The sequence below is a fragment of the Phascolarctos cinereus genome, unplaced genomic scaffold (genome assembly GCF_003287225.1).
Source record: "Phascolarctos cinereus isolate Bilbo 61053 unplaced genomic scaffold, phaCin_HiC Scaffold_4;HRSCAF=312, whole genome shotgun sequence".
Taxonomy (NCBI): Eukaryota; Metazoa; Chordata; class Mammalia; order Diprotodontia; family Phascolarctidae; genus Phascolarctos; species Phascolarctos cinereus.
Window position 1 is genome coordinate 635,211,706 of NW_027555847.1, and position 24,251 is coordinate 635,235,956.

The 24,251-nt window shown below is 42.6% G+C and overlaps 1 protein-coding gene across 2 annotated transcripts in view; it reads left to right on the forward strand.

Annotated features, from left to right (window-relative positions):
- Positions 1-24,251, forward strand: part of CCN4 (cellular communication network factor 4) — a 43,361-nt gene that overhangs the window by 13,963 nt on the left and 5,147 nt on the right. The window contains exons 1-4 of one of the 2 annotated variants that reach the window (XM_020997920.2): positions 9,594-9,730; positions 13,321-13,600; positions 15,431-15,688; positions 23,105-23,298. In XM_020997920.2, coding sequence (XP_020853579.1) covers positions 13,345-13,600; positions 15,431-15,688; positions 23,105-23,298 — 708 coding nt within the window. In that variant the 5' untranslated portion in view covers positions 9,594-9,730; positions 13,321-13,344. Of the gene's footprint in view, positions 1-9,593; positions 9,731-13,320; positions 13,601-15,430; positions 15,689-23,104; positions 23,299-24,251 lie in introns of those variants that run through there. The other variant, XM_020997919.1, reaches the window with a different exon arrangement.

Below are 24,251 nucleotides of genomic sequence, written 5' to 3' on the forward strand. Positions count from 1 at the left end.
CACATTTGAACTCAGGTCTTCCTGACTCCCAACCCAACTCCTTACCCTCTGCACCACCTTGCTGCTTCTATGACATAAAAAGACCAAAGAACATAGACTATCAAATCACAAAAAGACCTTCAAATTTAGGTAAGAACATAACTTTTATAATGGGAAGGGTATTTAGAACGTGGAATGTTAAAATACAGAGGAGACCTTAGAAGATTTGAATTTAGGGATCATCTAGTCCAGCCCCCTCCTTCATACATGCTTTTCTGCCCAGAACTGATGCTTCTAAATTTCATCCTCCTTTTTTAAAAAATTGATTAACTTTATTTTTAATTTATGAAACAAAAAAGCATTTCCCTAAAATAGTATAACAAAAAAAGGTGATTGCATATGAAACTGCAAATCTATTATGCAAAACTTGCTACTCTTTTAAAATATATAATGAATTTATTGTGTAAATTTTTTTTCTCCTTTTTTTTCCTTCCCTCCCACCCCCTCCAGGAACAGGACACTCTCTCCTCCTGTTAGTCTCATCCCATCATGTTTCAATTTCAAACTATTTCCAGCTATAGACCCCAAACCCCAGGGTGGAACACAGCAGCCAATTAAACCCACCAAGACACAAATCTAATCCCCATACATCTCAGATCAAACTCCAACCTGCCTAGTGTCTCAGTCTCCAAGTCCCTCAGCTTGAGGCAGGAATGCCAAAGGTCAATTCATCTCACTGGGCTTAAAGACAGCCAGGTTTGGGAGAGAGTAATTCAATTGAATTCATTTTAACAAACATGCCTTAAGCTCCTCTTATTTGCAGAGCTCTGTTCTGGGAGCTGGAGGAGATAGATAAATAAGAAACCTTCTCCATGGAGCCTGCCATCTAGTAGGGGGAGAGACACACAAATAACTATAATACAAAATAAAAATCCACAAGTCAGAAGAGACAGACAGCATGCTATGAGTGGTCTGAAAAAGGGTCTTTTTTATGTATACTAAAAGGGTCAGAGTAGACTTCACAGAGGAGCTCAATCAATAAGTATTTATTAAGGACCTGTTTTGTGCCAGGCGCTATCCTAGGAACTGGGTGATGAAAAGACAAAGGAAGAAACAACTTGTACTCTCAAGGACCATGTGAGTCGAGCCTTAAAGGACAGGTTGGAGTCTACTAGGCAGAGATTGGGCAGGGTGAGGAGAAAGATCTTTGAGGCTTAGGAAAGTTTATGAACAAAGGCCCAGGCCCATAAAGGACAGCAAGAATGGATCGTTTGGCACATGGAAGGGAGTAATATCAGATAAGGTGGCAAAACAGTCAATCGACAAGCATTTATTAAATGCCTGCTTACTGTGTGCTAGGCACCGTGTTAGGTGCTCTAGATACAAAGTCCAAAAAAAAAAAAAAGGATCAATCCCTGAACTCAAGAAGCTTACCTTCTATGCAAAGGAACAGCCATGCCAGATTATGGAGGGCCATGAATGCTAAACTAAAAATGTCACCTTCTTCCTTTTCTGTGCCTTTTCCCTAACTTTTAAGGCCTTTTCCCAGGGATTCAGGGCCCATAAAACCTCCTTTTCATCCAGGGTCATACTATGGTCCATCCTTGAACACACATTTGAATTCAATGAGGGGAGCTAAATTCTCTGTTACCATCTCTTCATTTGAATTTCAACTCCCCATATTTCATTTTTCAGGTTCTAAGCTTCCAAAACTATACACCATTCCCCTTGACAGAGATAATAGAGTTAAACAGTCCTGTCTTCTATGTATCATTCTTTATTGCCATCCTATTCACCTCAAATTCTATCCTTTTTTTAATCTTTGTTTTGCCCCTAACATAGTTTATCACCCCTTTGTGTGTGTGTGTGTGTGTGTGTGTGTGTGTGTGTGTGTGTGTTCCTTGATGTCCATTACCTGCCTCGGCTCATTCTGGCTCCTGACACTATTCTTAGAGAACAAAGCCACACTTTTGTAATGATCCTCTTTTACCCACCCTTATTTTTATCTTTTGGTGTATCTTTTAAAATCTAGATTTGGTAATGAGTTTCCTGTGCTTCCATATCATTCTCTTTACCCTTCTTCTTCCTCAGAGTCATTTATGTTTGTTTAGTCAGAATTTGTTTCAACCATCCCAGCCCTCTTGAGCTGACCTCCTTTGTAGAATTTCTAAGATAGGAATCCCTCCTGTCTTTTCTCCAGTTTGAAAGTGGCTCTCCCCAAATCTGGGATTTGTGTCTAGTTATGCTCAACTTTTCCCTGCTTATCTATCACAAATTCTCAGAGAATAGTCACTTTTTTTCCCAACATTCTCCTAATTCCTACCTGCTTCAGCAATCAGGCCCTCTCCTGGCTCAGAATATGGTCCAATTTCCCCCTATTGTTTCCTTTCCTGAAGAACAAAATTATCAACAAACCAAGTCAAAAATTTGTCAGCTCTTTCTTTTTTGAAAGAGTACAGCAGCAGATATTCAGGGCAGCCAGGTGGTACAGTGGATAGAGCACCAGGCCTGGAGTCAGGAAGACTCATCTTCCTGAGTTCAAATCTGGCCACAGATACTTACTAGCTGAGTGATCCTGGACAAGTCACTTAACCCTAATTCCTTCAGTTTCCTTATCTATAAAATGAGCTGGAGAAGGAAATGGCAAACCACTCCAGCATCTTTGCCAAGAAAACTCCAAATGGGGTCACAAAGACTGAAAATGGCTGTACAACAACACAGCCAGCAGGATGTTCAGAAGGTTGAAGTTCCCCACCATTCCCACATCATGCATCTGTTGCTATTTCTGACATATTTCTGGAACTCATCATCCATTTCCTCCTCCTTCTGGTCAGACATCACATCATAGACTATGACTACCACATCGCTCTTTCCATTGATGATGCTGATAATAAAAACAACACCTTTTACACAGACCTTTTTTTGGAGGTTGATGATGATTCTCACCTAAATAACCTCTCAACCTATGGATTTTCATCCAGGAATATGTTTTCTTGGCATACCATGCTACCCTATCAAGCTTTTCATCTAAATTTTGCCTTTTGAACAAAACCTGTTCTCAATTGTAGTCCATTTTGAGGCAAGTTGGAGACATTTTTATAGCCTTTAAAAGTTCCTTCAAAACACTACATATTGATTTGAATAATGTCTAAGACCATAGTAATGCTGATGTAGCGAAGGGAGGAAGGGATGAAGCTAGCTGGACATCAGTAGCAGCAGCAGCATATGTATAATGCTTTTGCAAAGAACTTTACATGTTCGTTCTCCTTTGATGCTAACAACAACGACACTGGGAGGGAGGTGATATTATTATTCCCATTTTATGGATGAGGAAACTGAGGCCAAAAGACTAAATGACTTGCTTAGGGTTACACAGCTAGTAAGTGTCTGTGGCTGGATTGGAACTCAGGTCTTCCTGACTCTAGACCCAGCACTCTACCCATTGCACCACCTTGCTATTTAGAACTAATAGCCAATCATTATTCATTTGATTCTCAGAATTCTGGGAGGTAGATGCTATTATTACGCCTAGTTTACAGATGAGGAAACTGAGGCAGACAAAACTTAAGTGACTTGCCCAGGACCACACAGCCAGTAGTACATCAGAGTCAGGGCTTGAACCCATGTCTTCCTTATTCCAAGTGTATAGGTTCTCCATCCAGCTGCTTAGCATAGCCTGGACAACAGGTGTCCCTTATGGTCACTTTTTACCCAGAGTGAGTAGTTAGGCCAAATGAACAGCCAGGCCAAACCAGAAACATGACATCAGGAGATGATTGTGGAGCACCAGGCAGCATTGCACAAAATTCCACTAAATTTAACATTTATCAAGTGCCTTCCCTGTGTAAGAACGTGATCCAGCAGACCAGTCCAAATAAAGAGGGTAAGGAGCATATCATCCCTGAAGATTCAAGAAAAGACTCAATGACCACTTGTCAAGGGTGGCATTGAGGGGAGTCATGTTTCTGACATAGGTTGGACTGGGTGACCTCTGATATCCATTTCCACTTTGAAAAACCTATGATTCTATAACTCTAGGGACAGATAAGGAGCAGATGAACATAATGAAAAGATCTGACCTGATCTGTACCTGGCAGCTACATGGTGCAGTAGATATAGTGCCATCCCTGGAGTCAGGAAGACTCATCTTCTGAGTTCAAATCCAGCCTCAGACACTGACTAGCTGTGTGACCCTGGGCAAGTCACTTTACCCTGTATGCCTCAGTTTCCTCATCTGTAAAATGAGCTGGAGAAGGAAATGGCAAATCACTCCAGTATCTTTACCAAGAAAATCCCAAATGGTGTCATGAAGAGTCAGACAAGACTGAAAAAACAACTGAAACGAGATCTATACTTGAGTGTCCATGGCACAAATATAGGATGGGATAGGTATAGTTAGATGTTAGGTCTTGGAGGGGGGTGGGGGGAAATGGCTTGTAGTTTTAGTGGATGGCAAGCTCAGTGTGAGTCCACAGTGTGGTCAACAGTAGCTACCTCCTACCACCAGGAAAAACAAAGACAATAATACGGCATGCCGTGACCTCCCCTTCTCAATAAAAACAAAACAAAGCAAAAAACAAACTAATGTAATCGGAGACTGCATTCAGAGAAGTGTAGCACACAGAGTGAGGAAGGTAATAGCACCACTCTGCCTTTGCCCACCAGACCACACGTATGGAAAATTTTAGGTTCTGTCTTGATACTTTAGCAAGGCCACTGACAAGCTGTTGTACATCCCAGGAAAAGTGACCCGAGTGGGGAGGGGGCCACAAACAGGGCCATAAGGTGAGCAATTAAAGAAGTCTTCTTTGGTTCCTCCATCTTTGAATCCTTGAATTATCTTATTTATCTATTTATCTATCTGCATACTTGCTGTATCCACCTGGTAGAATATAAGCTCATGGAGGGCAGGCATTATCTCATTTTACTTTTGTAATCCCAGTGCATGGTTAAGTGCTAGATAAATATTTGTTGAAAAGAATTGAGTTCTTCACTTGCAAAAGAAAAGGAGGAACATAATAGTTGTCTTTAAATGTTTGAAAGGCTGTCCCATAAAAAGGGAAAGGGAATAAACATTTATTAAGCACCTAGTATGTGGCAAGCAACGTGCTGAGCACTTGGCAATTAACTCATCTGATCTTTACAACAACCCTGGGAGGAAGTGTTATTATCATCATCCTTGTTTTACAGTTGAGGGAACTGAGGCAGACAGTGGTCTAGACTTTCCAAGAGTCACACAGCTAATAAATGTCTGAGGCTAGATTTGAACTCATGTCTTCCTCACTCCAGCCACACCTCTGCATTGGGTCAGACATTCTCTGCTTGGCCGGAAAAGGAAGAACTAGGGATGTTAGGAGGAAATCACAAGGGTGCAAAATTTCAGCCTCAATGTGGAGCAAAACTTCTTAAAAGAGCTATTTTAAAATGGAATGGACTGCCTTAAGAGGTAGTGAGTTCCCCACCCCTGGAGATTAAGTAAAGTCTGACAGCCACTTCCTGGGAATACCAGGGAGAGGATGTTTGTTCAGGGAGGGATTTGGACTAAGTGGAGAGGTCCCTTCCAGCTCTGGGACTCCATGATTCCATGTAAGTAAAGGCTTATTTTCTCTCTGCTCGGTGTATTGTGATGGCATCATGTCAGATGAGTCCTGTGAAAGTTCAAAAGATTCTCTTTTGCTTAGCCATGGCCTTGGGGCACAGATGGGAACAAAGTCTGCTGTCTCCCAGATTCTACACTCTGGTTGTCGCCTGGCTGGCAAAGAAATTGTATCACTCACAGACCCCAAATCCACAGGCTTTCAGGATTGAAATGGGCCTTAGTAACCATCTAGTCTGTTACTGTTTGTCCTTTGTTCTCGAAGAACACCGTGATATCAGGAAGGCGATGCCATGATGATTGAGTGAATTGGATTTAAGCAATGCAGGGTTATGCAAAGTGGCCAGCCTCACTTTCTCCTTCAGAGCCATCTGACAAAACATAGATGAGGATGATTGGAGATGGCCCTGGATACAGTGGGAGACCTTGGCCTTTTTAAGCTAAGGTCTTTCCCAGGTCTCCGTTTGAGGCAATGCCAACCATCTAGTCGAACCCATAACTGAACATGTATCTCTTCTACTTCATCTCCGCCAGATGGTCATCCAGGCTTTTCCCGGAGACCTCAAATGAGGGGGGAACCCACTATGACCCAAGATACTCTAATGTTAGGAAGTTTTTTGTTTGTTTTGAGGCAATGGGGGATAAGCAACTTGCCCAGGGTCACACAGCTAGCTAGTAAGTGTCTGAGGCCAGATTGGAACTCAGGTCCTCCCAACTCCAGGGCCAGTGCTCTATCCACTGTGCCACCTAGCTGCCCCAGGAAAGCACGTTCTAAAAGCAAAAAGAGCCGTGTTATTCTTTGTTATCACGTGTTGACACCTTAGCGGGAAGGAAGGATCTCGAAGCTAGCAAGTTTCTTTATTTTCAGGAAGGATAAGGAGGAGCTGGACCTCCACCTGAAGCTTGTAAGAGGAGGTATTTCTCTCTTCTCAGGTGAAAGTGATCAATCCCATCTCCTCATGTCACTTTGCCCAGAACTCTCCTTTGTACTCGTATCAGAGTTATTTGTGTATTCATTCTCCCCATCATAGGGCTGCTTCACATCCTTCATTTGACTAATGGAAAACCAAGTCAACTCTGGGCAACTCTCAGCAGCTAGTATTTTGGAAAGAGTACAGACAGGGTTAAAGTCAGCATACCCTTTGCCACAGCCCTTGTCACTTATTTCCTGTCTGACTCTAGACTTGTCAGTTAACATCTCTGACGTGTGTTTCCTTGTGTATAAAACGAGCACAGACTAGGTGAGCTCTGTGTACCAAATCGCTGATCCTAATGGCATTACTGTCACATGAGAGAATAATAAAATTCCTTAATTTTGTTAAAAAGAAGTCCTAATACTCTAAAAGGTGGGGACCCACTGGTCTAGTGTTCTTGCCACTGACCCCTAGCTGAAAACAGAGCTCCCTTTTAATGCCTCAACCTGCCTTGGGTCACAGAGACAGCAGTAGTGGCTGTAACTGATTCTTGACAGCAGCCAGGTGGTACAGTGGATGGTGTGCTGGGCCTAGAGTCCGGAAGACTCCTCTTCCTGAGTTCAAAACTGGCCTCAGACACTTACTAGCTGTGTGACCCTGGGCAAGCCACTTTACCCTGCTTGCCTCAGTTTCTTCATCTGTAACATGAGTTGGAGAAAGAAATGACAAACCACTCCAGTATCTTTAACAAGAAAGCCTCAAATGGGGGGCAGATAGGTGGTGCAGTGGATAGAGCACCGGCCTTGGATTCAGGAGGACCTGAGTTCAAATCTAGCCTCAGACACATAACGTTTACTAGCTGTGTGACCCTGGGCAAGTCACTTAACCCCACTGCCTAACCAAAAACAAACAAACAAACAAACAAAAAAGCCTCAAATGGGGTCACTAAGAGTTGGACATAACTGAAATAACAACAATAAAAGGTTACAGCTGCTTCTTTGAAGACTTGGCTGCTGCATGAAAGTGTGGGAAGGGTCCCTCAGGTGGCAAAGCCAGAATTTGAAAGCAAGTCTCCCCACTAAAAATCCAGTGCTCTTATCAACCAAAAGGCTGTTAGTACCTCAACACAAGTCCAAAAGCAAGATGATGTGGTATCTTCCCTGAGGTCCCCACTCATCCCATCCCCCATTCCCCTCCTCCTTCCCGCAGGTTAGCAAGGCCCTGCAAGTCAGTAAAACAATAGAGGAAATTCTCTATAAGTTTCCCTTGAGCTCTGCATCCGTACAAACTCCCCAAATTCCATCCCTTTTCAGGAAGCATGCTCGGGAAATGCTATTCAGAGGAGGGCACAGACATATAGGATGTCCTTCCCCTGCTAAGCCCCAAGCCAGCACGGGCCTCTCCAGCTCCCTGAGGCCACTGACAGGGAGTTGGAGTCTCTGTCTGAAGGCATAGCTAGAGATTGCTGCATGAGTCCACTAGGGTAAGAAACTGTGATCTGTGAAACACATTCCTAGTTGAGAGGTTAGAGCAAACCATCTGAGGCCTTCAGGCCTGTTCACTGTTCTCTCTTCCCATCAGCCTATAGCTACATTTGCCTGTGTTTCCTGAATGAATGTTTTTGTCCTCCCCTGAAGCATCCTGATGAGTCATTATGGACTGCAGGAGCCTTATCCTTACTGAAAGCCAATCAAACTTTCAGAAAGTTTTTTTCTTACAAGAGCCTGAGTACATCTGCTTCTCTGCTAATCCTTACTGAAAACTAGGTGCCACCCCACAGCGAAATGATCTATAGTCTTTTCTTATGCCCGGCTGTTTCACTTAGCTTGTCTTGGACTGTGAGAAGCCACCTGATGAGGTAGGTGTTATTATTATCCACATTTTAAAGATAGTAACTCTTATATAGAATTGCAGCCTGTTACAGATGAAAGGGAGCTTAAGATTCTTCCTCCCTCTTTCTCTGGGTAGCATCTATGCTGGTCTTCCTTGGTAACTGTTATATCAGCTCCCTCAAAGCCCATCCATAACCCACACCCACCTCTACCTTCCTAGCCTTCTTATACGTTGTACCTACACACACACACACACACACACACAAGAGCTTTTTTCTGAGAACACTTTTTCATTATCATAGATTTAGAGTTGAAAGAAAACGTGGAACCCATTTAGAGGCAGCTAGGTGTAGAAGTAGATAGGAAGCTGAGCCTGGAGTCAGGAAAACCTGAGTTCTAATTCAGCCTCAGACACTTCCTAGCTATGTCATCCAGGCAAGTCATTTCACCTCTGTTTGCTTCAGTTACCTCATCTGTAAAATGGGGATAACAATAGCACTTACCTTGTAAAGTTGTTATAAGGATCAAATAAAATAATAACTGTCATGCGCTTAGCATAGTGCCTGACACATAGTAAACACTATATAAATGTTAGTTTTTATTATTACTGTGATTAGCTGTGTGACCCTGGGCAAGTCACTTAACCTCTGTTTGCCTCAGTTTCCTCAACTGTAAAATGGGGATAATAATATCACCTACCTCCCAGGTTTGTTGTGAGGATCAAATGAGATAATATTTGTCAAATGCTTAGGACAGTGCCTGGTACTATACGAGTGCTTATTCCCCTCCAGCCCTTTCATTTTATTGGAGAGGAAACTGAATCCCAAGGAAGTTAAGTGACTTTCTCAAGGTCACACAGGTAGTAAGGAACCAAGTCAAGAATTGTACACAAGTCCTTTGATTCCAAATTCAGGATTCATTCCCTAGTATACCACTGGCCATAGTCCACCTTGTATCATGCTTATGATTATATACGATCTGTCCTCCAGGGATATTTTAAAAGAATTCATAGGCACACCCTACATTTGAGTTTGCAAAGTACTTTCCTAAAGACCACTACCCATGAGGCAGATTGTCCAAACATTTTTATCTCCGTTTTGCAGATGAAGTGACTTGGCCATTACTGCCCAGCTAATAAGGGCCTGGGGCAGGATTTGAATTCAGGTCTCCTGACTCCAGATCATTCCAGATCACAGCGTTCATCCTGCTACACCAGGCTTCCCCTAATTAGGTGGGAACTTTTCAAAGGCAAAGACTCTGACATTTTTCATATCTGTGTCCCCAGCACCGAGCACAGAGCCTGGCCATAGCGGAGGCTTGAGAAATGACCGGTGGATTGTGCTGGATTGAACTGAACTGAGAGGAAGGCAGAACACGAAACCACCACGAAGGGGCTGCTTTCTAGCAAGGTGCATCAGATCCTTACACACACATTGATAGGCAGGACAGTTCCCCAGCCACAAGTGAAGAGCGTCACTCACCACTAGGTGGCACCAGGAGAGAAGGTTTTGCTCTCGTACATTCTCTGGAAGGAAAGCAGATGTTTTACCAGGCAGCTAAGAAAGCCATCTGCCCGGCTGCGGATTTCTCAGCCCCGCCTTTGGTACAGGGCACAAACCCTAAAGTCACTTCCTTTCCCTGGGTTTCAGTTTACCATCTGTAGAATCAGGGTATCTTTGAAGTTTGAATAAAAGTATCTGAGGTTTCTTCCAGCTTGAAATCCCACAATCTGCCAGCATCCAGAAGAGAATGGACCAAACTCCAGAAATGGTTTCCTAACAATCCGACAAGATGGTGTAATGGAAGGAAGAGCCCCAGGCTGTAAGGCCACCTCTGACATTTAGTAGCTGGGTGACCTTAGGCAAATGACTGTGAAGTCACCCCATCCTCAGGCTTTCCATTTGTAAAATAAGTATAATAATGTTTATACCATCTCTCTCCAAGGTGAACGTGAGGGACAAATGAGATGACAATTATACTTGAAGATTTTCAAAACACTTTCCTCATGATTTTACAAATAGGAAATTGAGTCCTAGGAAGATTAAGTAACTTAATGTGGATAGAGCTCTGGCCTTGGAGTCAGGAAGACCTGAGTTCAAATCTGGCTTCAAACACTTGACACTTACTAGCTGTGTGACCCTGGGCAAGTCATTTAACCCCATTGCCTAGCCAAACAAAACAAAACAAAAAAGAGGGGGCAGCTAGGTGCCTGGATATTTGTTATTGACAACTGACCCCAGCTATCATAACCATCACCAATATTATTATTAACACCTATTCCTTCTATCTCAAGGCGTTTAGGGGGTGCAGTGGATAGAGTGCTGGGCCGGGAATCAAGAGGACCTGACTTCAAAGTGCCTTAGGCACTTACTAGCTATGTGACCCTGGGCAAGTCACTTAACCCTGTTTGCCTCAGTTTCCTCTTCTGTAAAATGAACTGGAGAAGGAAACGGCAAACCACCTCAGCATCCATGCCAAGAAAACCCCAAATGGGGACACAAAGAGTCAGATATGACTGAAACAGCTCAGTAACAACAACAGCCTTGTATTTCTCCCCTGGCCTCATTCAATCCAATCCAATAAGCGTTTATTAAGTGCCTACGTGCTAAGCACCTGGGGTCATGGCTCTGCTATTTATCAGCCACGTGACCACAGATAAATCACTTTATTTCTGTGAGTCCTGGTGTTCTTATCAATAAAATGAAGGGTTTGTTGGACTCCTCTGAAATGTTTTGTGCTTATACTTATATGAGGTTTATGCTTATACTTCTGTATCTTCAACAGATTTAGAAGGGTTGTTACTGCTGTTGCTGCAGCTGGTGAAGTCCAGGGTAGTGATAGGGAGGTGGATTTGGGGACTAAAGAACTGGATTTGTGGTGGTCAGACAGGAAAAGGAACAAAAAGAAAAGGTAATAGCTCTAAGGCGACCTCTGGCCTACTATGTCAAATGAGCTGAGCTCCTAGCTTGCTCCCTCAGCCAGCTCAGCTTTCCAAAGTATACACTATAGATGAGTCTGCTCAGGCCCTGGGGGACTGGGAAGATAATCTTGTTTTTTTTCCAACCAAGCTCCAACTTTATAGAAAGGGAAATGTGGTGGGTGCCAGGGCCCACTTTGCCACTGATTAATTGCGTGACCTTAGGCAGCTCACTGACCCCCTCTGGGCCTCTGTAAAATGAGGTGAACAGACTAGATGGGTTTTCAAGTCCTTTCCAGCTCTGATAATCTTGGACTGGAAGAACTGGGTTCAGTTGGAGACAGCCCAAGCTGAGGAGTTGGGATCAAATCTTACCTCTGATGTTTAGCCACTGTGTGACCCCAAGAGGCTTGAACTAGAAGGCCCTGTTGTATATCTATGAGCTTATGTTTCTATATTGTTCAAAAATACATAAATGGAATATCATCTTAACACAGCAGTATTACTGTATCGTTTTCTTTGCATGTTTCTTGGGGTGAGGAGCAGGGGGAGAAACAAGGATTAATGTTTGTTTGTTTGTTTTGTTTTTCACTGAGCCTGCGATTTCATTTGTTTAGGGAACTCCCAGGGAGAAAATTCCCTGCACCAATGCAGTTCAGTTTAGTATCTGCTCTGCACTTTGCAATCCAGTGAATGAATGAATGTACAAATGATAAAAGCATTTATAAAGCATTTATTCCGTGAGAAGCACTGAGGATACAAATTGAAAAGTAGAGACAGCCCCTGCTCTCAAGGAGGCTACATTCTAATGGTCTAACTAAAATGGTTTCCTGGGAGACCAAGAGGTTAAGTGACTTGACCAAGGCTGTCCAGCCAGTGTGTAAGAGGTATAATTGAAAGTCCAGTGTTCCTGACTCTGAGGTCTTCCTCCATCCAGTAAGCCATCTGACTCTCTTCTTTCTTCCTTTCCTCTTCCTCCCTACCAATTGCTTGACCAAATAACCTGACAATTCCTAAACCTAGTATACAAAGCCTTCTACAATTTGGCTCCAATATGACTTCCTAGCCTTATCACCCTTTCACACAATCTACATTCCAAATAAACTGGACTGCTTGCCAAACCTTTCCTGCCTTTGTGCCTTAGCTCATCCTGTCTCCCTCACCCAGAACGGTCTTCCCACCCCCTCCACCCCTATCACCGTTGGCTGAAATCCTCCCCTTCTTTCAAGGCCTAGCTCAGATGGTACATAATCCATAGAAAACGTCCCTGATCTCCCCACCTGTAAGTGATTTCTCCTTTCTCAAATGTTCATTGTCATATTATGATGCCTATTATAATGATTTGTATCTGTCACCCTCTACTATTGGATTGTAGACTTCTGGACTGCAAACTTATAAGGGCAAAGATGGTTAAATTATTACCTTTGTATCCCTGCTGTCTAGTTCAGTACTGCGCATATTATAGGTGCTTAATAAACATGGAATGGAATGTGATGTGATGCATTGGGAAACAACGGGATACAGTGGGACACAGTGGGATGCAATTCAGTGTAAGTTAACAGAATGGAAACAGTATTAGAAGTTTCCAGTTAGGCAGCCCCACTACCAGCACTATTGTTGTTCAGTCACATCCAACTCTCCATGGCCCCATTTGGGGTTTTCTTGGCAAAGATACTGGAGTGGTTGGCCATTTCCTTCTCCAGCTCATTTTAGAGATGAGGAAACTGAGGCAAACAGGGTTAAGTGACTTGCCCAGGGTCACACAGCTAGTAAGTGTCTGAGGCCAGATTTGAACTCAAGTCTTCTTGACTCCAGGCCTTGTGCTCTATCCACCACACCACTTAGCTGTCTACCACTACAGTTCTGGAATAATGGGAAAAGCACTGGACTAGGATTTAGGGGACCTGGATTTTAGTCCTAACTCTGCTGTCTCACCTTGGGCAAGTCAATACCCCTCTCTGAGCCTCAGTTTCCATTTCTGTAAAACTAGGGGGTGAGACTAAAATGATCACTAACATCCCACTGGGATCTAACATTTTGTGCTCTTCCTTCTCCCGCCCCCTCCCCCTTTTTTGTCTTCAGGCCCTTATCCAGTCTTCTACTACCATGCCCCAAACCTCAGTCCCTGTGGAGGACACCTCATCACGCCCTCAGTTCTGTAAGTGGCCATGTGAGTGCCCCCCAACCCCACCCCGATGCCCCCCTGGCATCAGCCTGATCACTGACGGCTGCGAGTGCTGCAAGATGTGCGCCCAGCAGCTCGGGGACAATTGCACCGAGGCAGCCACTTGTGACTCTCACCGGGGCTTGTACTGTGACTACAGTGGGGACCGCCCGAGGTACGCAATAGGAGTGTGTGCACGTAAGTGACATCCCTACAGTAAGCTGCTAGGCTTTGCCCGCCTGGCGTTCGAGGTCCTCCATGGTCTGGTGCCACCCTAGCTTCCTGTCATATTCCTCTGCCTTATGGGCTCTAAGCTCTAAGTCAAACTAGGATGATTCTGGCTCTCCAGCAACCCATGCTTTCTGCTTCTATAGAAGCTGGTCCTCACGCAAGGAACATTTGCCCTGCTCCTGCCACTAAATGCCTACACTTACATCTGCTAAAGCCCTACTAAGCACCTTCCCCTCCATCAGCAGCAACCTCTCACCTCAGACTTCACATAGTATTTTATTTGCCCCCTCTTGTGAGCCCCCAATATATTTTATTATAACTATTTGTACATATGGCACATTCCTCACTACACTGTGAGGCACACAGTAGGCATTTAATAGTAGTACTAAAAAGGAAGCAAAACAAACATATTGCTTCCTGAATTTGTTGCTTGCTCTTCAGGGAAGGGAAAATAGTAGGAAGGGAAAGGTACTTCCCTAAGTTTATTCCATGATGGCAGATAAGATAGCTTCTGACTTCAATGAGCTTATTATAGTCTAGCTTCAGAAATGAAACCTGTGGCAAAATTGCTATAATACTTGTGAAAATATGATTAATGTATGAAAGGAATACAAAGTGTTTTGAAACTTAGGATGAGGGAAAGATCCTTTTTCATGAAAGAATCAGAGAAGGCTTCATAGAGGAGGTAGCATTGGAACTGGGATCTGAGAACCCAGGATCACTCACACACTAACACAAGGCATTCCAGAAAGTTTTTACTGGAAGAATTATTATCATCAGAACAATTGTTTTATTATCATTAGTTATAATAGTAGTCATCACATTTAATTATGATAATAGCATACTGTTCCCACAATAAAGCTATGGGGGAGATTTAGTGGTCTAGCAAAAAGTTTCCAAGACTTAGAGTCAGAAAGAATCAGGTTCAAATCTGGCCTCTGCCACTTACTAGCTATGTCACTTAACCACAAAAAGCTTCAGTTTCTTAAACTTTAAAATGGGAATAGTAATATGCATTGTATCTATTTCATAGTACTTTGTAGAAAGTGCTTCATAAAATGCTATATATTTTCATTGGGATACAAATTATACTAGTTGAGGTCCTTTCCAATGCTGAAATTCTGTGATTTTAGGGAGATAGTGCAAATATTTGTATCCCCATTTTATATGATGGAGGAAATTGAGATTCTGAGAGGTAAAGAGATTTGTCAGTGGTCACACAGCAAGTAATTAACAAATCTAGGAATCAAACCAAGGTTTTTCAATTCCAGAGCCATGATTAGAGTGAAGTCAGTGACACTTTGCCACAAGCGGAAAATTCATAGGGTAGACTCATCCTGGAGGTACTTATTCTCCCCTCAGGATTCCCTGGGGTATGAATCCCTGACTCTCACTCTATTTTTTTTTTTTGAGGCAAACATGGTTAAGTGACTTTCCCAGGGTCACACAGCTAGTAAGTGTCTAAGACAGGATTTGGACTCAGGCCCTTCTGACTCCAAGGCCAGTGCTCTGTCCACTGTGCCACCTAGCTGCCCCGACTCCCACTCCTTGATCCATACTACCAAGTCATTTCCACACCCACCAGGGTCACTTGTTCCAGGTATAATAATTGTTAGTTCTCTCTGCCCACCCTCCAGTCAGGTGTTCTTTTCACCTCTTGGAGACCAAACACCCTCTATGGTACCTTTATCTCCTAACCTGATGAGTCTAAGATCCTCTTTCCATTATACCACAGTGATTTCCCTGCTAAGAACCATGCCCCATTAGTGGCGGTGGTTCCTCTTTCTGTATTTGCAGAAATGGTTGGTGTAGGCTGTGTGCTAGATGGGGTGAGGTACAGGAATGGCCAGTCTTTCCAGCCCAACTGTAAGTTCAATTGTACTTGCATCAATGGGGCTGTGGGCTGCATTCCGCTCTGCATCAACTCTCGCCCACCACGTCTCTGGTGCCCCAACCCTAAGAGGATCAAGATGGCGGGCCGATGCTGTGAGCAGTGGATCTGTGAGGATTCAAAGAAGCCTCGGAAGACCTTACCACGACACATCTCTCCCTCAGGTAAGGGCAGGGGAAAGAAGAGGTTCCTGGCCCTGGGGTGGACAGTTTGGGAAGAATTTGGACTCCCATTTTAACTCTAACAATGAGTTTGTGCAATGGTCCGGTGTTTGCTAGGCAACCAATCTCTCAATTAAAAAGATAGGAAAATTATTGAGGGTCTGCAACGTGATTAGCATCCTACCCATCTGGTGCTGTATGAGATACAAAGACAATTAAAGCAAGATTGCTGTCTTCCACAAGTTTACAATATAGTAGAGAAGATAAGATAGAGTGATGAGAAACACCATGGGATGGAAGATACAGAGCTGACACTGGAAGCTAGAGTGGCAAAGTCCAAGTCCTTTCTCTGATATAAATTAGCAGTGAGATCATCACTTAATCTCTCAGTGCCTTAGGTGACTCAAAAACTATAAATTACAGGTGAGTTGTGGATCAATATTAGTGGAGAGAATTTCCACGCCAAGAATTCCCCACATGGATGAACTCATGAGTGCCTACATCTCCTCCCTGCCCCCTTCAAAAATATCACATTGCTGATAGTATTAGAAGGGGCATTAGAGGTCATCTAGTCTGACCCCTCATTTTACTGATAAAAAAAAAAAATTGATTGCCACAGAAATTAAATGGCCTGTTCAAGGACTTATAACAAGATAGTAGCAGAACAGAAATTAGAACAGAGAATCACAGGATTTAGGGAAATCATCTCATCTAAACTCCATATTAAAGAGAAGACCCATAATTTGAACCCAATTCCTCTGATTTGGGTCCAATGCTCTTCCCACCCCATCACATGATGATGCTAGGTCTTCTGAACTGAAGTTCAGCATACTTAGTGCTACAATTCAATTCTATAAACCTTTATTAAGCATCTACTATGTGACAGGTACTGTGTTAAGCATTGGAGATACAAAAAGAGGCAAAAGATAATCTCTGCCCTCAAAGAACTCACAATCTAATGGAAGAGGGTACAATATGCAAACAAATATATGCAAAATAAGCGATATACAAGATAAATAGGAAATAATTAACAGAGAGAAGGCACTGGAATTAAGAGGGGTTGGGAAGGCTTCTTGTAAGAGGGGAGATTTTAGTTGAGATTTAAAAGAAACCAGGGAAGTGGAACATTCCAGGCACAGGGGACAGACAGAGAGAATGCCCAAAGTCGAGAGATGGAGTGTTTTGTTCATGGAACAGCCAGGAGGCCAACGTCACGGGATGGGAGGTGCTGGTAGAGATGCCAGGCAGTACGATGCCATGGATCAAGCAATAAACCAAGTATTTATTAAATGTCTGCAATGTACCAGGCACTGTGCCAGATACAAAGAAAGAACTACTCACAATTAGCTTATTCTAATGTCACTTTAAAGTTTACAGGGTGTTTTCCCCAAAACAACCCTATGATATAAATGATATAAAATTATATCAGTGATATAAATGTCCTTATTGCCATTTTTATAGATAAGGAAACAGAGAGTCAGAGTAATGAAGTGATTTTCTCATGGTCATATAACTAGATCAGAGACTTGAGCCCAGGTCTGACTACCAGGACAGCACCAAACCTTTCCTCAGTAACTATTCCAAGGGGTCAGTATAGAAGGGCCAATCATGGCCTGTTCCTGCCACAAATAGGCAAAAAAGAAACCATTGTCTACCACACACAAGTCTCCAGGAAAAGCAAGGTAAGTGAGGCAAGCTGCAGCAGCTCTCTGCCGAGCCCATGGTTCCATGACGGGGGGATCTGTGTGGGGGTGGGGTGGGGGATGCTGCTCCAGAGACTGGCTAGAAAACCAATAACATGCTCTTGGTTATTGCAGATCCAGGGCCATGGTGATCTAGAAACAAAAGAAAAATCAATGTAGCCTATGAATCAAACCAATTGCTTCAGGGCTGTGGAGCTCAGTTGTTCAATCTCTCTCTCTCTCTCTCTCTCTCTCTCTCTCTCTCTCTCTCTCTCACACACACACACACACACACACACACACACACACAGAGCACATGCACACATCTTTCCCTTTTCATTTTTTTCACTTTTATCCTCATGATCTTTTTTCTTTCCTCCTTTAAAAAAACACTTCCTTGTTTTTCTCTTTTCCTCGTTCCCCATCCTTAGAAATATAAACTCTTAGAGATCACCTAGACCAACCCTATCATTTCATAGATGAAGAAAAGGAGACCTAGAGAAATGAAGTAGATTTCCTAACGTGGCCTCTGGAGTTCACACTTTTATCAATCAGCCACAAGAAACAGTAATTCAAACAAAAGATATTTAATCAAGCAACATGGCAGATAAAGTGCCAAGAGAAAACTCCCCCATGAATCCATAGAGAACATTCTTTTACATGCTGCCATGGTGCCAGTGGGGAGGACACACCCACAGAAAATGCATGTGATCAGGAAACTACCCCAAAGGGCACACTTGTAGGGAAAACATGAATCCGGGGAACATGTGCAGGAGGGAATGCACAAAATAAGGGCACATGCGTGAGCACACACATGGCCTGGGGAATTACCATGGCAAGGACAACTCTTAACTCTGTCATTCTGTGAATACTGATATATCCTCCTGATATCACATCCAGTTTCAAATACTTACTAGCTGGGCAAGTCACTTAACCTTATGTCTGCCTCAGTCTCCTCATCTATAAAATGGGGATAATAATAGCAACCTACTTCCCAGCATTGTCCTGATGATAAAATGAAGTAATAGTTATAAAGCACTTCACAAACCTTAAAATACACTGATACATTAACCATGATGATGATGATGATGATGATGATAACAGTGATGGTAATATCATTCATCTGTTCTCTGCTAAGCACTGTATTTCTTTTCTACCCTAGGAATGTTGTAGTTTTATTGGTCTGGTAGTCAATGCTGGGCAAGTTATATCTCTGCTAAACATAATTCCACTAATCATAGTCAGCCTTTAGCATTGCTTCAAGCTACCAACTTCTGAGATGTATCTCTACAGGGTCACCAGCTAGGCAACCAGGCTCCTGTCCTCTGGGGCATGGTGATCAGAATGTTTCTCCTTGATCAAGGCAAGAGGACAGTTCCTAGCCAGAAGCTATGAGCCATCACATCCTTCTAAGGGGGCTTCAGAACAAAAGCCAGGTAGAACACTTTCAGGTTAAAATTTTCTTTTCTTTTAATTCAGAGTTGGGTTGAGCTGTAGTCAAATCCCTTTTAATTTAGGGATAAAAAACCCTTGTAACTCCCATTTTTAATCCCTTATGGCGATCTTATACCTTAAAACCTATTTGGGAAGGCTGTGCCTAAGAAATCCCAGAAAAGCTGTGTGGAAGCTAGACAATGAAGCTCTCTTCTAGAATCCTATTTGGGCTGAAATGAAGCCAAGCCAGAGCAAAAGTGACGGAAGATGGAAAGCTCATTACCTTTCACTCTCCTGGCCCGTATTCCTATCTTTATTATCTGTATCTGTCAACAACAAAACCTCTGACTTTCCTGCTGTATTTTGGCCAATGAAAAACACCACTGTCTCTCAAAAAGTAGGTGGCAAAGCCAGCAATCAAACCCAAGCTCTCCTGACTCCAAGTACAACACTTTTTTTTCCCCCTACTGTTTTCTATCTAGCAGGCTATCTCTCCTTATTGTCTCCTACAGATACAAAGAAAGATGTACTCATATTTTATGCAGTTCCTAAGCCAAAGGTTTCCAAACACCTGATCTCTTATGTCATGCTTAATGCTCTTTCAAAACATTCTCGTGTCTCTTACCTCATTTGATGCTTGCAAAAAGCCTGTGGGTGTAGGCAGGAAATGCATATGCTACCCATAATAAAGATAGCTGAGGCCGAGAAAGGGCTTACCTAGGACCACATAGCTAGTGAGAGTCATAGCCAAGTCTAGATAATGTAATATTAGAGCTGGAGGGAACCTTAGAAATCATCCAGTCATGCCCATCCATTTTATAGATGAAGAAACTGAAGCCCAGTGACGGCACCCAGTTAGTGGCAGGGTTGGGACTGTGCTCCATTGTTCTTTCTACTTTTTGTTGTTATTGTTCATTTATGTCCAACTCTTTGTGACCTCCATTTGGGGTTTTCTTGGCAAAGATACTGGAGTGGTTTCCCATTTCCTTCTCCAGCTCATTTTACAGATGAGGAAACTGAGGCAAACAGGGTGACGTGACTTGCTTAGGGCAACACAGCCAGTAAGTGTCTGGGGTCAGATCTGAACTCAGAGAGAAGGGTCCCAGTGCTCTATAACTACTAACTACTAACATTCTGCTACTTCCCCTGCTTTCAGACTAGCATTCATTTCCCTTGCTCAATGCTGCCCCCTAGATCTCGGGTTCACACTTGTAGCCTCAAAATTTAGTCTTCCTCTGGGATGGACCAAAGAAGTTACCTGGGAAGATCAGGTCAATTCGCAATTGTTTGCAGAAATGGGGAAGAGGACATCCCTGGACCCTATGACCCTGTTCTTGGCCTTTTCCTCTTTTTTCTTTACACTCTCTCACTTTGTGACCTCATCAACTATTGTGTGTTCCATTATCATGCAGATTAACTCCCAATTTTATATAGCTAACCTACTCTCTGTCCTTCACTCTGGTCCCACATCTCCACCTTACCTATTGGATATTTCCATCTGGATGTCCTATAAGCATCTTAAAGTCAATGTGTCATATCTAAAACTGAACTCATCCCTCTCCCCTGCCCCCCAAATCTACCCCTTTTGGAACTTCTCTATTACTATTCAGAGCATCAGCATCCTTTGAGTCTCCCAGGCTTGAAACTTTAATGTCATCTTCATCTCCTCACTCTCCCCACATCAAATCCGTTGCCCAAATCTTGCTGTTATTATTTCCACAATCTTTGGAATATGGTACCTTCTCCCTTCTTACACAGTTACCACTCTAGTTATAGTCATCATCACCTGGATTATTGCAATGGCTACTTAATGGGTCTGCCTGCCTCCAGTTCTTCCTCACACCAATCCATCCTTCACATAGCCATCAAAGCCACTTTTTTTTTTAGGCAATCGGGGTTAAGTGACTTGCCCAAGGTCACACAGCTAGTAAGTGTGAAGTGTTTGGTCTGAGGCCAGATTTGAACTCAGGTCCTCCTGGCTTCAGGGCTGGTGCTCTATTTACTTATGCCCCAAAGCCACTTTCTTAAAGCACAGGTCTGACCATGTTACTACCATACTCAATAAACTGGAATGCTCACCTCCGTATCTCCACCTTTTAGAATCCCTAGCTTTCTTTGAGGCTCAACTGAAGCACATCCTTCATATGAATCCAATTTAACAGTAGGCAGGTAGATGGTGCAGTGGAAAGAGCACCGGGCCTAGAGTCAGGATAGACCTAAGTTCAAGTCCAGCTTCAGTTACTTACTAGTTATGTGACTCTTGGGCAAGTCACTTAACCTCAGTTTGCTCCTATATAAAATGGAGAAAATAATAGCACCCACTTCCCAGAGCTGTTATGAGGATCAAAAACATGAGATAATTATAAAGTATTCAGCCCCGTGTCTGACACATAGTGATCATTACATAAATGTTAGCTGTTATTTTTATGAAGCCTTTTCTGATTCACTTAGCTGCTAGTGCCTTCACATCCAAGATTCCTTTGTGTCAGCTTTTATATACTTAAATACATACATATCATCTCTCCTACTAGAATGTAAGGTCCTTGAGGGCAGGCTGTCTTATTTTGTCTTCACATCCCTAAAGCCTAGCATAATACCTATACATAGTAGGTGCTTAATAAATGCTTATTGCAGGGGCAGCTAGGTGGCCCAGTGGATAGAGCACTGGCCCTGGAGTCAGGAGAACCTAAATTCAAATCCAACCTCAGACACATGACACTTACTAGCTGTGTGACCCTGGGCAAATCACTTAACCCTGACTGCCTCATCAAAAAATAAAAATAAAAATAAATGCTTATTGCTTGGTTAAAATAAGGGATCTGTGCCTAACAGCTGAGGACCACGCATAGCTTTCTTTGCAATATTTTTTCTGAGCTTATGAGGATTTTTCCCCCAGCCCAGGGATGAGGAAGTTAGAGAACAGGACAGGAGATTAGAAATAAAACGTGGTTCTAGTTGTCATTGAGAGGCAGTATTGTACAATGGAAAGAACACTGTCTTTGTAGTCAGAGGATCTGGGTTCAAATTCTGCTTCTTTCATTTCCAACCTTTGTAACCTTGGGTAAGTCTCTTAACCTGTCTGGGTCTCAGTTTCCTCATATGAAAAATGAGGGAGTTGTGGAAAGACTTGTATGAGTTGAACTGCAAGAACTATTTACATAGTGACCACCATAGAGTAAAAGAAAATAACTTTGAAAGACTTCAAAGCTCTGATCGGTTCAATAACTAAACATGACTTCAGAAAACTGATGACAAGTGGACTTCCCATGTCTCAGCGGAGAGGTGACAGACTAGAGGTATAGAAAGAGACATATGTTTAAAAACAGAGCCAATCTATTGCCTTGTTGCCTGACTGTACTTACTGGGTACAAGAGAGTGCTTCTATTGGTGGAGTGGGGGAAGCAGAGAGTGGTTAGATAATGAAGAAGGAGGAAGAAAAGGAGGAGGAGGAAGAGAAGGAGGAGGAGGAGGAGGAGGAGAGAGAGAAGAAGAAGAAGAAGAAGAAGAAGAAGAAGAAGAAGAAGAAAAGAAGAAAAGAAGAAGAAGAAGAAGAAGAAAGAATAGGAAGAAGGAAGAAGAGAGAGGAGAGAAAAAAGAAGAAGAAGAAGAAGAAGAAAAGAAAGAAGAAGGAAGAAAGAAAAGAAGAAGAAGAAGAAGAAGAAGAAGAAGAGAAAAGAGAAGAAGAAGAGAAGAATAGGAAGAGGAAGAAGAAGAAGAAGAAGAAGAAGAAGAGAAGAAGAAAAAAGAAGAAGAAGAGAAGAAGAGCAATAGAAGAGAGGAAGAAGAAGAAGAAGAAGAAGAAGAGGAGAGAAGAAGAAAAGAAGAAGAAGAGAAGAAGAAGAAGAAGAGGAAGAAGAAGAAGAAGAGGAGGAAGAAGAAGAAGAAGAGAAGAAGAAGAAGAAGAAGAAGAGGAAGAAGAAGAGGAAGAGGAATAGGAAGAGGAAGAAGAAGAAGAAACATTTTTTAAAAAACACACAAGACAGGAGAAGGAAGTTCAGAAGAAAACAGACTAGCAGGGCATTTTTGTCACTTGTGTTAAATTTAATATGAATTAAAAAATCTATTTAACAGAAGTTCTCAGTTTTACATACAAACCTTTTTGTATATTGAAATGTTCATGTTTATTATATTCATAATAAAAGAGAATATTTAGATAACTGGATAGATAGGTAAAGATGATAGAGATGATAGATTAGATGGATAATAGACAGATAGATAAAATAAAGTGAGAGGGTTGGCCTCATTGGTCTCTAAGGTGCATTCCATCTCCAAATCTATGATACTATGATCTTGTCATTCACAGCTTCTGAAGGAGACATTGAGTCATGGCAGAAAAACTGTATTGTCCACACATCTTCCTGGAGCCCCTGTTCTAGAAGCTGCGGGATGGGAATCTCTATCAGAATCTCCAACAACAATGAGCAATGCCAATTGTCAAAGGAGAGTCGCCTGTGTAACCTGAGACCCTGTGAGGCAAACATCACCCAGTACATCAAGGTAGGAGCTACTTTCCCATAAGATTGAATGTGGTCTGGCGTATTGCAGAATCTCAAATTAACTCTACAAGTCATCTGTTTTCTCCTTGAATACCTGCAGTGTCAGGGAACTCACTACCTCTCACAAAAAAAAAGCCCATTCTATTATTAGATGATTTTACTTGTTAGAAAAAGCATATTGTAGTTCATGGCACATGTAAATTTTTATTCATTCATTAGAAATCTGTTTCTCATATTGGGCTAAAATCAACCTTTTTTTAACTCTTACCTCTTCCTCCTTCCCTTCTTAGTTCAATCAATCAATAAATATTAAGAACCTCCTATGAGCCAGTCCCGTGCTAAGTACAGGACTGGGAATACAAAAACAGGCCAAAGACAGTCCCTGCCCTCAAGAAGTTTGATTTCGTTTTTTTTGTGATTAAATTCTGGCTCTTATATTAGTTATATGACCTTAGGCAAACCACTTCACTTTTATAGGACTCAGTTTCCTCATCTATAAACTTGTGATCCGTAATGTTCTTTTACAGTTAACCCAACTGGACTGCTTACCCTGATTTCACCTAAGCCCTTTCCTATATCTCTGTCTTAGCTTAAGTTTTTCTGATATGGTTTTATGGGTGCAGGGACCCCCAAAACTGTTGAGGTACAGTGCAGAGTCATCTGGAGAGAATTCACAGACTCAAGCAGTCTTCCAGTCAAGTGCCAACAAGTTTATTATAACACCAATAAAGCAGGTGGAGCTTCTTAGGGAAATTGCAACTTAAGAGGGGTGAATCTAAAGTTTATACAGAAAAAGTACGGTGAATGGTGTGCCGAGTATGCTAATTAGGTGTCCAGGGTGGGATCAAGGAGTGGTCAGCACCCAAAGGAACATACAGTTTCTGCACATTGGGCACAGGCTTCATTCACTACTGGCATGGCCGTCTGTTTGTACAAGATGGCCTCGGGAGTTGA